The sequence below is a fragment of the Amblyomma mixtum genome, chromosome 8, assembly GCF_055824585.1.
Source record: "Amblyomma mixtum isolate Tamu chromosome 8, ASM5582458v1, whole genome shotgun sequence".
Classification (NCBI taxonomy): Eukaryota; Metazoa; Arthropoda; class Arachnida; order Ixodida; family Ixodidae; genus Amblyomma; species Amblyomma mixtum.
Genome location: NC_143019.1, coordinates 120,823,969 through 120,842,300, shown reverse-complemented (window position 1 = coordinate 120,842,300; position 18,332 = coordinate 120,823,969). Strand labels below are relative to the sequence as shown.

The following is an 18,332-nucleotide window of genomic DNA, read 5'->3' as shown; positions in this document are numbered from 1 at the left end:
AAAACAGACATCACAACACCTTTTGGCCTATTCCAATTCCTGAGGATGCCGTTCAGCCTCCGGAATGCTGCACAGTGTTTTCAACGTTGCGGTGCTCCGTGGTCTGCTCTTCATTTTCGTTTACGTTAGCAGCGTTCTTGGCCGCCGCGGTGGCTCAGTGGTTATGGTGCTCGGCTGCTGACCCGAAAGACGCGGGTTCGATTCCGGCCGCGGCGGTTGAATTTCGTTGGAGGAGAAATTCTACAGGCCCGTGTACTGTGCAATGTCAGTGCACGTTAAAGAACCCCAGGTGGTCGAAATTTCCGGAGCCCTCCACTACGGCGTCTCTCATAGCCTTAGTCGCTTTGGGACGTTAAACCCCACAAAACCAAACCAAACAGCGTTCTTGTGCCCAGCCAGACCATGGACGAGCACTTGCACCTTCTGAGCCAGTTGTCTGACCGACTCCCTACCCATGCCCATAGTATCGTCGTCAACAGTGATAAGAGCGAGTTTGATGTCCCTTCTCTTGGCTTCCTTCACCACGTCAACTAGTACATATACAGCTCCTCCACAATGTGTTTCGACATCATCGACCTAAGCCATCCCTCCCCGGGGCACCGCGACCAGTTTACGCCTTCCTATGTTTTGTCCGTCGCGACTCCCACCGCAACCCTCTTCAGCTGTGTTTCCTCAGGACTTTTCGCACCCTGGAGTGCCATCCTATGCAATCGACATAAAAGGCTCTACCGACTCGGTGTGCCTGGAGCGGCTGAAGCCAGCCTGCCTGTTTAACAACTCCGTGACTCCACACGCTCCTGCTTGTTTCTCTACAGCGGGTTCACTGGCGTCAGCACCTTACTCTCACTCGTCGCCTAGCTCCTCGCGGGGGGCAGGAAAGCTCGGGCTCCGGGTCGGCTCTAGGAGGTCAGAATAAATCTGGCTCTGAAGTCCATCTGGGAGAAAAAAACCATTGGAACCAATTGGATTTCCAATTGATTCCAATTGGACGAAGTACAGTTTCCAACTGTTTCCAGTTGCATCCACTTGCTTCCATTGCATCCAACTGGTCCGCCCAACTGCAGCCAATTTATCCAATGAATGTTAGCATATTTGACAAAAATAATGGTTTTATAATAAGAGCTATCAGCAGCTTATCCTACTGAATTGTACTCATCATCTACACCACCATGGAGCTGAAATTAAATTAAATAACTGTGCTCAGTGCTCAAGCGCCACTGGCCCCAGCATGAGAGCCTCATAAATTGGGTATATAAGTTGGAGCAGAAGTGTGTTCTCTGGATGTACATATTGCGGCAATATATGCTACTAGTGCTTGAATGTACAGTGTTGTTTGCGTGATGTATGTGTGTCTGTTGGCTTTGATTTCCATAAAAGCATGTTAATTTCAATTCCGTAGAAAAATGTTGATTTGCACTGAGCACAGTGTCTCTCTGCAGTCCTCATAAACCAGTTTTCCTTTTGCACATTACAATATGTTAAGTTGTAGAAATATTTATCCAAGATCCTAGCGTATAATATTCACGAATGTTTAGCTACCTTTCTCAATGAACGTAACATATTGTCATGACCAGAGGAACCGTGAAGGTAGGCGTCGGGAAGAACCCAAGACTGGGAGCCTTCTTTTTCTAGTACACTATAACCGAACAGAACAAGCGCGCTGCGAGAGCCCACCGCCGCTTCGTCGTCGTTTTCGCGACTCAGCGCGGAGGCCGCGCGGTGCGTTAGGCGCGTGGCAATATTTTGCGAATATTTCCTGGCCGAACTAACTGCCTGGCCTAATGGGTCCATTTCGCTAGCCCAGTTCGGTCCAATTGGTCGGGTGGCTAAGAACACAACTGGAACCAATTGGTGCCAATTGGGAAATCCAACTGGACCCAATGGGAATGTCCAATTAGCTTCAACTAAAATGTCCAATTGGTTCCAACGGTATTTTTTTGGCTGGGCAGCAGACGGCTGGGGTACAAGTCCTGTTTCCGCCCGCGCTCTAGTTTTCAGTAAGAGTGGTCGTTTTGGTGATTAGGAGGTAGTATTCTGTCGATACAAGCCAGCTTCAATTTCTCCTCACTGTCCCTTTGAAAGGGTAGGCACATATTGTAAGTGAAAGTACAAAAATATGAAGGAATTCAGCTACAAATTCCTCACATCTAAACCATGCATTTGCAGCCATCATTCTAAGCATGACTCATGAGCTTGAACGCAATCGCTCGCTGATGCGGTGCAGGCCAAGTTTTCTTCTTTTTCCGACAAGTGTGCCGACAAGGTGTAGAAAATCAGGTGGGAATTTAGGAGAAATATAGGACTGCAAACGAGTATTGCTAAGGAAGCCACCAAGTTTGTCTGTATGGACGTTACCAATAAAGGCTCCCTGGACACCGTCAAATCGGTGTCTGCACCCCGCGCAAGTGCGGTAGAAGCGGCAGAGGAAGCTGTTTGCAACAGTCCAGAGAGGAGTAGTTTCGACATCCTCCTCTCTCGACGGAAAGGCGTCCATTGTCCTATCATAACAGTCTCATCTGCGGTTCCACCGTGGGCCTGCCTCCGCGAAGAACACATGCGTTGCTAGCAGTAAAAGTGATGGGTCCTGAGTAGAGATGTGAAGGCCTGAAAATAACACTGCAATTTTGGAAAAAGACCGTTTTTTTTTTCGTTTTTTTCAGACGACAAAAAATGGAAAGAAACATCGAAAATTTCACAATGCAATTTCAAGGTTTTATAATTGCTTGCTTTTATTTTAAGCTTTTGTTTTTGCTTTGAAAACCATTACAGCGTGCATCGTTGAACGTTTGGAGAGCAGTCGTCATCGCCTGTGCCATGTAGTGCTTTTTAAAACGTTCGTGCTACGAGTACGCAGGTTGAAGGCCAGGTCACATATAAGATCCAGGCTTGACTTAAAAACACACTAATACTTCAACTCACGGCTGAAGTAGAACAAAATGGCTGCAAATTCTACAGCGCTACACACACGGCATAAATAACATAGGCTGCTGTGCATGTAAGCGGTTTTAGCTAAATACAAGCTTAGCTGCTTGATTTCCAACGTAGCACAGTACAGGACAACCGCAGGAATTTGGTCTATAGGACAGGGGTCCTCAGGGAAGCACGTGACCCCATCTACCTGGTGGCAAGGCCTTTGCACCAACCAGCCGCTAACTCGTCTGGCTTGCCGACTGCTGCAATACCACCATCATGCGCCAGCTGCGAACGAATTAAACTGGTCACGTTTCGGAAACGTGGAAACAAGGATTCGCAACAGGCTTTCAGAGGAACGCATTCTAAAGCTTGTATATGTGCAGTCAAACCTAGCTGTAGACACAGCTTCAATCCATGCTGCTGAACGTAGTGCCGCATCCAGCGACAGTGACTCTAAGTCCGATATGGAGTGACTTATAGATCAGTTTTCATGTTCCCTTTCTCGGTGCAAAAGAACAAGAAGTTCGTTCTACAAATATGATATTTATATCTCCATATTCGCCTGAAGTGCAAATCATTATTTATCTTCTCGGTGCAATAGAACAAGAAGTTCGTTTCACAATATGACATCTATAACTGCATATTCGACTGAACTTCAGAGCGTTATTACTGATCGTTGTGCTGTTGTAAATAAATCTTTTTGTCAAGTTTCGCAAAATTTCCAAATTTTCATGAAAAAAACCCTGAAAGAAATGGTTTTTTTTCATGCCTTTCAAAATTTCTTGAAATTTTACATCTCTGGTCCTGAGCGGCTGTTTCATGCAGCAATAGCGAACATGACGGCGTGCATTACGAGACGGAAGACGAGGCCTTGTCAGGCTTAAGGCCCTTTGCCTTGTCTTCCAGTTTCATTAGGAAGAAAATAAAGTGAACTGAGGTGAACTAAAGAATATGGGCTGTAGATAGATAGATAAATTTAATGAAACGAAGGCAAAGAGGTTGGCCATCTGGCTGGTTAATCTGGCTTGCTACTCTGCACTGCGGAAGGGGAGGAGAAGAAACAGGCTCGTGATGGGTGACGAAATCCACACGGCTTTCCACGAAGCCACGAAGGTGATGGGCCACAAGTGGAACAGTCATGAGTGCCGGTCGAATTAAATGTAAGTACTTTCGTGTGAAAGCGACGTCTAAACGTAGTGTCAAGCATTCATGAGGCCGCGGAATTCCACGCGGTACCTACAATTTCACACCTGCATCTAGTCTTTTCAGGCGGATTTGCCGAGTGTCTGTCTGGCCCAGTATCCCGCCGTCGTACTCTTCATGAAGTTCAAGGGAAGGCAAGTGATGTCCGGTCTAGAGAAAGGTACAATTAACTGTACAGAGGACATTGCTGAGAGCACTGTTTCCTTCAGCATCGGCCCTCTCACTTCCATCGAGCCTTAAAATGATAGGTGTGACGTTGAGACAGGAAGCGGGCAGAGGGGGTGAGGGAACAAACGCAGGTTTGACATCCTAGCCAAAATCAATAAGAAATGGGATTTGGCGGGGTATGTATGCGAAGGCAAGATAAGAGCAATAGTCGTTAAGAGTAATGGACTGGATTCGAAGAGAGGGGAAGCATATAGCAGGGGACGGCTGAAAGTTAGGTGGGCGAGTGAAAATAGGAAGTTACCGGGAGTAAAGTAGCCGCAGCTGGCGCAGGACAGGGTATTGGAGAGACATGGGAGAGGCATAATTGTCCTGTAGCCTGATAGTGTCAGCGGCGATGATAGCGATGAAGGCCGCTTCAAATAGAGGATGGCGATTAAGACCGAAGGAGCGCAAGGGTATGGATAGGCCAGGGTCTCGTGCTCCCGGCCTGCGAAAGAGCGGCGGCCAAGGTCGGATACGTCGAGTTCGCGGCTTTATAAATGATGGTTCGCAGTGCGGCATGAGCTGAAAATTCAGCCTCTACAACCGATCAACTCGGACGCGGTCCGAAAGGGGGCCCTGTTGAGGACCCATCGGCATACAAAGTTATCAGAGGCGCCTCATCACCACTAGTTCGTTTTGTGAATTTCGTTACTAGCCCTGGCGGTAGCGGCTGACGGCAGCGCATCAGCGAGCCAATTAAGCTTAGCTGCGCGCCGTTTTGGACGGTGGTTAGCGCGTCGCTGGTTTTTGTTTTCTAGAGCACGCAAATCTTTATTATCCTGGATTTCTTCCCCGTAGTCTTGAGCGCCGTCAACAAGCGCTCATCGTTTACGTGGTGAAGCCTCCCTTTGTGGGACACATACCTCCCACTTTTTCTTTGCCATGCTTTCGCGTTACCAGCTTAAAAACTTAAAAGCAGCTGCATCGATTGGTTTCACACTTCTAGCAACACAGCCTGGACGTGCAAAGAAGCTTTTTCTGCTTTTGTTTTAATGGTATTCACACGGTGGCAGCACATTCCTGTATATCAAATGAACCGTTCTGCACGCGCGCGCAGTGAAGGATTTCATCACGCTATTCAGAAAGTAAATCATGAGTAGAGTCAAAAGTTTACTTCTTACTCATGAGTCCTTAGATATCCTGTTTGCTCCGTTTTTTTTTTTTGTCCAGCCTTTACAGGTTCCACAAAAAGTTGCGCAACATATAATTAATTACTCTTTGGCAATATACTGTTACGTGGCGGCCAGCCGAAGAACGAGGCGCCATGAACGATGAACAAGAGATGATTTAATGTCCGCTGGCCTAGCGCGAGCGCTCCATCCCGCGCCACTGCCAGCTTCGTATTCTTTGTCGCAATATTTAGTTTGTTTTATATTATTTTTATATTACTTTTGTATGTTTTATAATCTGGTGGTGCTCGACGAAAACAAGAGAAGTGAGGACATCATCCACATGCAAAGTCTGTGTAGTGCGTCTTTGTGCAATTTCCTTCCTGTGTTTTCAAGAGGGAAAATATCCTGCTGTAGGCTTGCTCATTTCTGTTGCCGAAATGTTGACAGGGAGTGGATGTAACATGAATATTTCAGCGGGACGTATGCATCCTTCTCTTTTAATGCTTGCTGCACGAGAACGTCACCGCCAGAAAGCCGCGACAGAAACGCAGCCCGCAAATGGTGTCATCACCCTTCCTCGAGCAGTAGGCCATCAAAAGGCAGGTGTAGATCAAGACAGGGAGTCGCTTTTCGCGGTGAATGGAAACAGGTTAGGAGGCGCCCCTTCCTCCTCCCTGCAGAGGCTATACAATACCCTCTCAACTGGATAACAAAACAGGCTTCCCTCCAGATAGGTGTGGGGCAAAAATGTGGCTCACTAAGTACATCAGTACCCCTCCATTAGCAATAGGCCATCACAAGACAGGGGTAGACGGGGAAAGGCAAATCAACTTTGGTGGTGAATGCTAACAGGTTTAAGAGTTGCAAAATACTAGTATTTGTCTCATAGAAATCCATAAAGCAATTCAGATCTAGTATTAAAGCATAATGAGATGCAATCTTGATAATTCAAACAAAAATATCTAATTGCTCGATGTTTTAATTAATTAACGAGTCCACTGTACTGTACAAGCACTTTTTCCCTTCTCCTAGAAAATGATAAATAAGCTTGTGCTAATGTCTACCCCTGCTTTGTCATACTTCATGCTCCGAGCTGCTAAGGTGCACTAGGCAAGGCATGTAAGCTATGGAGACAAGAAAAATATCCGCAGTAAAGTATGCAAGCATACAACAAAGAATTTTGAAGCGAAAAGCTTCACTAGGCTCGTCAACACCGCCCTTCGCGTGAGCCACCCCGGGGCGCCGCCGCGGCGCGCGCTACGTCGCCACTTCGCCTCCTCGCCACCGGTTTACCCTTCGCCGCTGCCGCGCGGTCGCCGTCACAAGAGAAGGTTCTTTCGCAAGGCGTTGCGAGAACGACTGAGCGGCGGCGGCCGTAGAAGAGGCGCAGACATTCGCCATGGAAGGAGGAAAAAAAGACCCAGAGGTGGTAGCGAGGGAGTTGGCTCAAAAGCAGCGAGCACATGAAAAGTGCAAGGCTAGACAAGCGGCTGAAACACCAGAAGCACGAGAGGCACGCCTTGCTAAACGGCGGCAAAAGGACGCTGAATTGCGGCGTTTGGCTGCGTCAAATGGGAGTGGCCAGGTGAGCGAAGACTGTACTTCGGGAGACGTCGAGCGGTTTTGAAGAAAGAATGAAAACGCCAGAGCTAAACGAGCAGCTGTTTGACCTCTCGCCGCAGCCGTGCGCAGTGCACATTTGAAAGCAGGAGTATAGTATAAGCCGCGCTTGCCCATAGAACAGGCGCAGACACTCGCCATGCAAGGAGAAGCAGCAGCAGCAGTCGGACGGTGCAGAAACACCGATCAAGAAGTGGTAGCTTGGGAGTTGGCTGAAAAGCGGCGAGAGCTTTTCGTTTATCCAGGCTTAACCTTAGCTAAGCCACAGCCAATTTTTTTGTATCAGGTCTATATGCCACCTTAAATACACGAAATAAATGCATTTAGCACAGTTTTGCAGGTCAACAGAACACTGGATTGTAGTGGTCTGGTCTGCAGACCATTTTTGAACAGCCGGACAGGGTTGTTTGACAATCACCAATATGGATTGTCTCAGTACAAAGGCACTTTTGTGCTTTGCCAGTATTGGAAGTGCAGCCACCATTGCAGGGATCAATGTCTCGAACTTACCACAATCAATCCGATCTCTATCATCGACTAAAAAGATTGATCCAATCAATTTCCCAAAAGGTGGGTTGCAGAAATCTGGTAACCAGCTTCCCTACACTGGTGAACTCCGTCAGCATGGCCGCCAGACCAGTTTTTGTAGAAGAAATTAGGTGCAGCACTGAAGACTCAGAGAAATTCCATGAGTCTCCTTTACACTCATCCACTGTGCTGCCATCACGATTAAGGTATTAAGCACAGTTCTCCCGAGCCACTACTTTGCAACGGGGGATGAAACCCAGCCATGCAAAGTTTTCTGCAGCTCTGCAGCCAAAGCTAGGCAGGAAAGGGAAGTGAGATGCCTTTGTGCCCATGCCATAAGGAGTGGGTAATTGTCGTCCGAGAGTATAGGCACATGCAAGACATGGAATGGAAATCTCCAGCACTGCACGTAACTTCTGCCCGTAGGATTAGCCGCACCGCCTTAGTGAAGTATTTTTGCTTTGCTGGAAAGCAGACTTCTGTATTTATGCAACCCACATATAAGAAAGGACAAAAGGCAAAGGAGTCTGGTGTGCACTTTTTTTTTCACTTTGCGCTTCCTTCTGCCCATTTTTTTCTGAAATTAACTGAAACTGAAATAGGTGCATCCTGCAGCTGAAGCTACTAGATTTGAGCTTTTTGTTGTTCAGTGTCAATGTGCAAGGTTTCAGTTCTCTCATTCAGCTGTGATTAAGGTTTTCTGCCAAACTTCAATAACACTTGACTTCAACTGAAGCTGTTTTTAACCCCTATCTCTTGCCTGAAGAATACTAACCTGCAGCATTTTATTGACAAATGAGCCAAATGGAAAGGCCCTGTGCTCTGTGGTAGATGTGCAGTCTTCGTCAAATGTAAAAAGCCCAGGGGTGGTCTGTCTCTAAGCCGAGTAGCAAGCTCTTGTAGTAGCATTTGCGGAAGTCCAAGCCTTCGGAGAGGTGAAGACAAATCTTTGACCTACAAGAGATTTAGAATGCTGAGGTTGTGTAATGAGCCATCAAAAGTAAACGGAAGGCGACTTTGTTAAAACATTTTAATTTCTTTAAATCTAAAGCATAATGGTCCATGTTTGTTAGCGCACAGTGCAATTCGCACAATCACAATTAGGCTGTTACATATGTATTCAAGGACGCATGAATTCGGGGGGGGCAATGATTAAATTTTTTCGTTAATATTGCCTTCCATTTACTTCTGACGGCACCTGTACAATGAGCCACATAAGATGAACCCCCTCCCAAAGAAAAAAAAGAAACACCTTGGGCATTAAAGTTTTGACAAAAGCCACACATCTACAAGTATACCTCTGGAGAACCCAGAGCTTCACACTTTTCACGACTTCTGCTTGCACGAAAAAAATATTACTGAATGATGTGTGTCAAAAAAAGGACGGTTTTTTAATCGTACGTCGTTGATTTGCTGCAAAAAAACACATCAACAAGTAGCCCGCAAACTAAAATGGACTGTTGTTGCGGCCTAGTGGGTTGGCCCCCATCAAAGCTTCTCCAGCTTGGCTACGCGTTCCACAAACTCCACCAGGGTGCGCACTGGTCGACCTGTAAGAAAAAGAAGTTCGGCTTTACTCAACATTTGCTAGATTCGCGAAGCACATGGGCGTGCATGCAAAACGAAACCTCTAAAAGACTGGACCTGTTGTGTACAGCACCATATGCTAACTTGAATGTGCACGAGTTGTAATAAGAGTAAATGCACGACCTAGGCTTATCAGGCTTACACCAGCAACTATAGTTATTACGACCAGCCTATGTGAATATAACAGCAGAGTACTTAACGACCACTTGTGACGGCGCACTGGTCAGAAAAGTGCATAGGAATAAGATACATGCTAAAAACAATAAAAAAGAAAAAAAAGAGAGAGGGTGTTGGAAGGTGAATACAAAAAAGCGTTTTGGTGTGTATGTCAATTTTCAAAAGCAGGAAAAGAATGCTCCCAGTAAAGCAGAAAAAGTAAGTGCAGAGCAGCTATCAAAGGTAAATTTATCAAGGACAACGCTCAAAAATGCCCCATGGCCAGGATTGGAACGAGGCCAGGATCGAACTCGCATCTCTTGAGTCAGGAGCTGGGCGCCCTAACCACTGGTGGTCTGTTGTGGTTAGACGGTTAAGTTACCAGCATAGCTCATCTATTTGCAGAGTCTAGGGCAGCTTTGGATGAGCGGCGGGTAGTATGCACCCATTCCTGGTAAGACGCACGGGGCTCCAGGCGTAAAAATAAAAATCGTTAATCCGTATGCAAATTGGTTCCCCTAAAGCAAATTCGAATTGCGCGTCGTTTACAACGTTCTTTTGCACTGGTGGCCCTTTCTTCTGACGAGCGGTAGGCAGCGCGAGAGCTAACTCTCGATAATCACTGAGGCTTGTGTCACACCGGAATTCATGTAAGGTAGAATTATAAAGCAAGGGGTGAGTTTCACGTCTGTTTTTCGACTACAAAAAGTCTTGCGTTACATCAGAGTAAACGTGGTAGACCCCCGCATGATCTACCATAGCTACTGTGATTTAAAACCTGAATGTCGCCATTTCACAGTGCACACTACAATGGGATAATGCAAATGCATAAAATGGGGAAGCATATGCTAGACCAAACGTTCTAGAAGTTTCTAGCCTCTGGGAAACCTTGGGAAACCTAACGGCTTTCGAAAGGTGCTGCCAAATCCCATGTTTCTTGGCTTCAGCCACTTCCAACCCAAGATGCATGCAAAAAGAAAATAGAGATGTATGGCGCCACAAAAAACAAAAAGAAATGGCCAAATTTGATCCATAACCACTGGCCACAGAGTGAAGAATGACTACAGCGTGATTATTCCCAAAAGATAATGTGGGTAAAGGAAATGATGTGGGGGGCTGAAAAGCATGCGCTTTGATCCAAGGGCTCAGAGAACTCAAAAGGAACCTGGTTTGAGAAACCCTGGCCTATGCCATCCCAGCAATGAAATCAATTTCACCGTCCTACACTAAACACCAGATCCCCGTTTCCCTCTGGGCTTCAGTGAAGGAGGAGGGTGCACCTACCGGCCATGCCCGAACCCAGGTAAGGCACGTCGTCCTTGTTCTCCATGACGCCCGCTATGTCCAGGTGCGCCCACTGGGGGCACTTGACAAACTCCTGCAGCACGGACACGGGCAGTGGCAGTGAGAAACGTCACTAAAAGCCCTTTGGTGCAAAAGGCAACAAACACCTTCGCCCATACTACAAAATACATTATATGCACAGCACTTAGACAGGGTGCTAAACAAATTGGAAGAAGTTATCTAAATAGGAAAGAAGCAGATACTAAAACTACGCTTGCGAGAATATTCAATCATTTCGAATATTCAGTCGTGCAAACTATTTGACATTCAATTCGATCCGCCTTTTTTATACAGACCTTTTTTATATATAACCAAAAGGTCACCCCTCGACTTATATACCTGCCTTTGGCACAAACTGAATAGTCGTCTGGCAACATGAGCGAGCCACGGACATTTTGGCATCCGCATCATTACCGCTTCCATGTTGACGATTCTTTCCTTCCTCTTTGTCAGCCGACGCGGCCAAATGTTGACGGCGGTAATCATTCTTGGCGTTGTGGCGTATTAATTTCACGACAGCCCGCAAAATGAGTACCGGTACTCGACCTCAGTTCACCGCGGCATTTAAACAAAATTATCGAATTCGTTGAAGAGTATAAGAACATGTCCGCCCAGCGACACTTTGGTGTCTCGGAAAAGAGCGTCCAGTACTGGTGAGCGCAGAAAATCGAGCTGTCTGCCTGCAACGCGCGGAAGACGTCCTTTCGCGGGCGCCACACGGTGCACCCTGAGCTCGAAGACAAGGTGGCAGATTTCGTCCGCGAGCATCGTGCCACATCCTCGCCAGTGACCGCAGAGCTTATCCGCATGAAAGCTATCGAGCTCGCCCGTGAACCCGGACTGTCCCAGGAGCAATTCAAGGGCTCCATTTACTGGGTTCGTCGCTTCATGCGACGCACTTCGCCGGCACACATCAATCTGCCAGAAGCTTCCAGAGGCATACGAGGACAAGCTGGTTGAATTCCAGAGGTATAATATCCATCCCCGGCAGCAGCATGGCTACTTGCTGGGACAGATCGGCAACGCCGATGAAATGCACATACCGCTGTCCACCAGAGTGTGCGAGCGTGGCACGAAGGAAGTTAAGCTTCTTTCGGCGAGCATTCACGCTTCACGGTAATGCTCGCGTGCACTGCAGACAGCAGAAAGCTGCCCCTATATATAATCTTCAAGCAGAAGACACTGCCGAAAGAAGCTTTCCCACGGGACGTTGTTGTTCGTGTGAACGAAAAGGGCTATATGGACGAGGCCCTCATGGTGAACTGGATCAACACCGTCTGGAATCAACAACCCGGCGCACTCTTGCGGTGTCCGAGCATGCTCATGTTGGATGCCTTTTGCGGGCACTTGACCACCGGTGTGCAGCAGGCGCTCCGCGATGGGAGGACGGAGCTCATTGTCATTCCGGGGGGCATGACTTCAGCCATTGGACGTCGTGCTGAATAAGCCCTTCAAAGACCGCGTGCGTGAACTCTACAATCAGTGGATGGCGGGCGACAACCCTCCCACCGGCCGGCTGCGCAGGCCGCCTCTCGCCACTGTGGCCACCTGGCTGGCTCAGGCTTGGCGCTCGCTGCCTGACGATATGGCGGTGCGGGCATTCAAGAAATGTTGCATTAGCAACTAACTGGACGGTATCAAGGACAACATGCTGTGGGACGCAGCCAGCGCGGAGCAGTCGTCTTCGGACAAGAGCTCAGACAGCTCGGACGAATGAGGAGGCTACGAGTCTGGTGGCACCAGTGAATAAAACGAAGTTTTGTGCCTCATAATTTTTATGTTGACTTTTTTGCTTCAAGGTAAGGGGGTCGACCTATATTCCGCCTCGACCTATATTCCGCATTATACGGTAAATGACAATTTTTAAAGCAAGGTCTCCTAGGCAAAGTTATTAAAGTTCAACTTTTTTTGGAACTGTTCCATTACTATTCAGAAGATTTTTTGGGCATCGCCAGGTCCCGGAAATTGGTCGGTGAGTGTATTACAAAAGGAGTGAATACAAGAATATGCAGCAAGACCAAGACAGAAAGTACCGGGAGACATCAAAAGTAAAATAATATCACGGCAACTTAAATAAAGCATAAACAGACAGGAGAAGTAATAAGTGTGACAGAGATGCAAAATACGAAACCAAAAGAGAGTGAATACAAATGTGAACGAACGAAAATAACACAGATGTGAACAAAAACAGATGCTCCAAAAGCCAAAACAATGCAGGAAGAAGAAAGGCAATGAAAGAAAAATAAATGCAGGTTGCATGGAAATGATATAAAAGTCATAATGAATGATCACGTGTCAAATGGATTCAGCAACCCTCGGATTACCCTTCCTTCAATGCTCCTAATTAATTTTCTTCACAAATAACTGGGACGACATCTCAAGAACACCTTGTATCCCGTGGTGTGGGATAATACTGAGACTGGGGAGCGCTAGATTCTAGACAAGGGGACAACACACACAAAGGAGCAACATGAGCGCAAACTTACAACTGAGTTTATTTTGGAGATGGTGTAAATTTATACGCATCTAATCATGGGACACACAAACATAAAAGCGTTAAAACCAGCCAAGATAGCCGGGCAGTCGAAAATCATGCAAGATACAAGCTATCCTCGCAAGTGATGCATGGCTTCAGTAAAGGACGGTGGCAGGTGTGTTAGTGACCCGTACATGGTTTAAACAAAAAAAGAAAGATTGTTTTTAGCTGGTCAGATCTCAAATTCATTACTTGCGAGGATAGCTTGTATCTTGCATGGTGTACGACTGCTCGGCTATCTTGGCAGGTTATAACGCGTCTCATGATTAGATGGGTATAAATTTACGCCATGTCATCAGTTGTAAGTTGGCGCTCGCGTTGTTCCTTTGTGTGTGTTGTTCCCTTGTCTAGAACCTAGCGCTCCCCAGTCTCAGTATGCCCGACCAACTAGGCCCCTACAAAGCTTTAGTGGTGTGGGGATAAGCGCTTAGTGCTCTGAGTGGCCCACCCACCTTGAGGAAGGCGGCCGCCACGCAGGATCCTCCGGCCCCGGCCTGTTTGGAGATGTTGTTGATGTCCGCAATGGTCGGCTTGGTCACGTGCTTGTGGTACAGCTCGTAGAGGGGCATGCGCCACATTCGGTCACCGGTCACACTGCCAGCCTGCAGCACACGCCACATCCGGTTGAGACAGTTTCCAGGAATGAACTCGCTTGCCCAAGCTACGGAATACTGTGTGCCCCACTCAGGGCCCAACTCAAGGCCTGATATCTGCGTGGGAAGCTTTTTATTTATTTACTTATGTATTTACAATAGCCCTAAGGGCCCTCGTGCGAGGGTGTTACATAGAGTGGGAGGGGGGGGGGGGGGGGAGGATATAAGGATGAAAATACAGCACAGGAACTTGAAACAAAATGTACGTAATAACGAAGTATGAAATAAAGCTAGTAATGTACACAAATAACACAACAAACAACGCAGAATAAAATACTCAGAAAATGCACATAATGCAACAAAAATACAAAATCTGTTAGTCCATGGTTTGCTTTAACGAATGCTGAAACAGTTGTAAGTTAACCTCAGTATCTATGTGTGATGTCAAGTTATTCCAGTCTATTATGGTGCAAAGAATGAACGATTTCGTGTTAAGCAATGAACGGTATGTTATGCATTTCAGGGCATTATATTACATGGCTGACTGACGAGGACAATGCTGCAGTGGAATTACAGCACTAAACTCCAGAAATGCAGTTCAACCCATAATGGGAGACATAATACATAACATAATGCAAGCTGAAACAAAAACGGCATTCGTTGTGGCAAGGGCCGATGGCATCAAAGAAAGGCCACTCTTATCACAAAAATCTAGAAAGAAATTGAAATTGAGGAAACACCAGATTTCACATCCATAAGATATTTCTAACTAAATATCAAAAAAGATCTTCCCCGAAAACAGCCTGGAAAGGACATTAAAGAATATTTTTTGTGATCGTAGGTAGCAAAAAAACTGGCTGAGATATCCAAGAAAATGGCAGTTTTCTGAAAACTGTTTCTTGACCTGATTGCCCTGCTTGCAAAAAGCATAGCATGACGATGGCTTCATGAATTTTCAGGAAGTTTGATGCATTGTGTTCCTTGATAAATCCTTTATGCAGTGATGTGCCTATTTTTCTCAATTACTTTCTCATTTTATCACTCTGTCACTAATCTTGAATGGTAATGAGTGCATTATGCATGCATAGACATAATGTCCTGGGTCGAAAAAAAACCAAGGCTGAAAAAAAATATTTCAAGCATGTTGCAGCAAGAACCATTCCTTTGGCTAAAACGCAAGAGAGGACCAAGGCTCCTGCCATGTCTTGTTGCCAAGCCAGGCTTTCTGCAATTTTGGCACATCAATGAAACACATAAAAATTTATAACATCAAAACTACTGAAGACATGCGAGCGAAAATTTGTATTCATTCATTCAGCGCACTGTCCAATAAGCGTGTCAAATTTCATTACTCCAGAGCAAAAAATAAAACATTTCTAGGGGTGTGCGAATATCAAATTCTTCGAATACGAATCGAATACGAATACTTGGCTCCGAATATCGAATCGAATATCGAATAATCAAGGACAGGCGCATTTAATCTCTACAAAACATTAATTTGAGCACCCAAGAACATCACAGTTCAACTATCGATGATTAAATGAACACAAAAGGTGTGTGTGGCTGCACAAAAAGTATCAGTCTCGAACATTATTCTTAGAAGAGTGGAAATATCAGAGAAGATGGCTGGTAGACAGCATTGATTAAGGCTAGCTTGCCATCAGCACGAACGCGCGTTGCTGGGATGAACATAAAAGGTTGTCGTGAAGGAAAACTGGCTGCTCCACATGGTCAGACAGTAGTAGTTCCCTTCTAGCTGAAACGACTCCTCCAGCCACAGAAAATGCCCTCTCACTTGGCACTGAACTGGCACGTATTGCGAGGTACTTCGTGCACAGCTCTTACTATACCAGCTTCGCAGGTATAGCCACTAAGAAGCTCACCAGCGCAGTCAGCTACGGCATGGCCCTTGGAGGTCCATGCGCATTGCTCTGGGCGCCGCCTTGTTGTTATATCTTTGTCGATAGGGCTTGCTGACCGAAATTAACGCCGGTGCTCACAATGAATATTCGGCTAGATATGAATATTCGCGTCGGGTCGAATATTCGAGACAACACGAATACTTGGATTTCGAATCGAATACGAATACTAAAAGTATAAAAATAGAATTATATTCGAAAATTTCGAATATTCGCACACCCCTAAACATTTCACCTTCGAAATCCATCCCCAGCAGCACAGCTAAATGGCCCAATACAGTCGCCGACCGATTTTTTGGACTTGGCGGGACGCGGAAAATGGTCCAAATAATCGAACAGTCCAAAAAATCTGTGAATTTAAAAAATTACACATTCTGCGAAAAACCAGCTTTCAAAATCACGAAAATCACCGCTCCCCATGTTCCGCCTTCAAGTGATAATATTGGACTCTATCTGAGTCATAGCCATGCTTTCTTCATGTCTGCACCCTATCACATCATGATGCAGAACAAATAGCCAAGCCTATCCAAGCGAGTCCGATTGCGCCCGCCGAGCTGATTCCAATTAAATCCAAGATGGCGCCTTTCGCGGTGGTGGCAAACGGGTTGTTTGTGACAGCGATGCCCGCTCACGTCTATATTAGGTCAAAATGACGGGCTTCCGGTTGAAAAATGATCATCACAATATTGTTGGCGCCTATTTTAGTCCGAAAATTCCAACTTTTCGACTCCACAAAGTCTGAAGTATTGGTCGTGAAAATGTACACATTCCTATGAGGTGCATGATGGTTCCTCAGCGAAGTCCCGAAATATTGCGCAAGTCCGAATTATTGGAGTCCAAAATATCGGTCGGCTACTGTAATGGAAATGTATTGGCAGAGTCCGGTCCTACAGAGGATCCTGGTGAAACCATTCATTTCCAATGTTGGGCTGCTCACTAGTGCAGCTTGGGATGTGCCCCCCTAGATGGGTGATTGATCAGACTGCCCGTTCCATGCATGCTGTTCAAAATAGGGGGCGCTCACCTCGTGCAGCAGGTTCCAGAGGGCGTTGGAGGTGCAGAAGGCACCCGTGGCACCGGCCCCCAGTGCCACCACCATGGCACCTGCACCACAGGGGAGGAGGTGCAGAACACAAGTAAAGCAACGCAGACTTTGACCAGGTTTCGTCACTGTGAGGTCAACCCAAACTTTTAACAGCAATGGTGCTTAAGCCAGAGGTTGTCCCGTTAGTTGTGCACAGCGGTGTTCGCAGTAATGAGGTCGCCCACAGACACCTGACGCCCCCTGCCGGAGCAGACCCCAACTACTGTATTAGTAGTTGTCATCTGCGACAACAGGGGGCGTCGGGCATCCGTGGGTGGTACTGAAATAAACACTTGTACGTACTTATGACTGAGTGTTCGTTGATCTTGGAGGAGGGAGTACTATAGACGACACCAGATAGAAATGACGAGTATAATCACGGTTAACGTAGTATAGAAACCAAACTCAAAGAGCATCGCTGTGTCATCAGTCTTACACACGAGTGCAATCTGCCCTACAATTTTTTTTTTAATGGTGTTTAACGTACCAAAGTGACTCAGGCTATGAGGGACACCGTAGTGGAGGTCTCCGGAATAATTTCGACCACCTGGGGTTCTTTAACGTGCACTGACATCGCACAGCATACACATCTCTAGCATTTCGCCTCCATCGAGATTCGTCCACCGCGGACGGGATCGAACCCGCGTCTTTCGGGTCAGCAGCCGAGCGCCATAACCACTGAGCCACCCCAGTGGCTAATCCAACCCAAACTGTGTGACATGGGGTGAAGCTGATGTGACGCTGGTAACCAAAGCAAGATTTAACAAATGCAATCAATGCAACCAATGCATGGTTGAGGTTGGTAGCCAGTTACACCAAGAACCTTCAGTGACTGCTTTATGACGTCTTTCTGCTAAGGAGGCACAGGACGCAGCTCTGAAATCCCTTAGAATGGCCAAAAAACTTTATTTTTTGAAAACTGTTGTACCTGCTTGTATGCCTCATTTATTTTTATGCTGTTCCCAAGTTTTGGGGCTGAAATTGACCGGGGAGTACTTTAAACAAAAATTTATTCGTTAATTGTGGTGGCTGTGCATTTTAGGGAAACGGTGAAACAATGGGCATTTTTCTCCGTTTCGTTTCTGTGGCTAGATACTGAAGTAGCAGAGCAGATTTTTTTCATGACTGGTTAACGTATTTTGACCTCGTTTGTTTGTTGCACTGCTAGGACCACAGCGCAGGGCAACATTCTTTGTTTTTAATATTTGTGAGCTTTAAATTTCTAGTATGAAATATTTTTCTCACTCTAGATATGTCACCATACAGTGCATCATGAAAATTCAAAATTAATGTTTGAAGCTCTGCGGAAAGAAAAAAATTCTAAGAATTAATTGACCTGTAGGACGACAGCAGGAACCCAACGAATGTTGAACCAGCTTTCTGCCACACTTTCTTAGCTCTGCACCCTTTACACAAGATTCAGAGGAAAAATAAAGATAACGAGACACTTTTTGGAAATAGAACAGTGAAATTCTGTGATAGCAGTCATCAAATTATTTCTAATATGCTGAAAAGATTTCATATAAA

At 46.2% G+C, this 18,332-nt stretch overlaps 1 protein-coding gene across 1 annotated transcript in view; it reads right to left on the bottom strand.

Moving 5' to 3' along the window:
• Positions 1-8,949: 8,949 nt before the first annotated feature.
• The window catches only part of LOC149334137 (cytosol aminopeptidase-like), a 39,767-nt gene continuing 30,384 nt past the window's right edge, over positions 8,950-18,332 (bottom strand). The window contains exons 12-15 of the mRNA XM_089555030.1: positions 16,746-16,825; positions 13,662-13,811; positions 10,614-10,707; positions 8,950-9,136 (exon numbers count right to left, since the gene is read on the bottom strand). Of these exons, the coding sequence (XP_089411156.1) occupies positions 9,075-9,136; positions 10,614-10,707; positions 13,662-13,811; positions 16,746-16,825 (386 nt within the window). The 3' untranslated portion in view covers positions 8,950-9,074. The remainder of the gene's footprint in view (positions 9,137-10,613; positions 10,708-13,661; positions 13,812-16,745; positions 16,826-18,332) is intronic.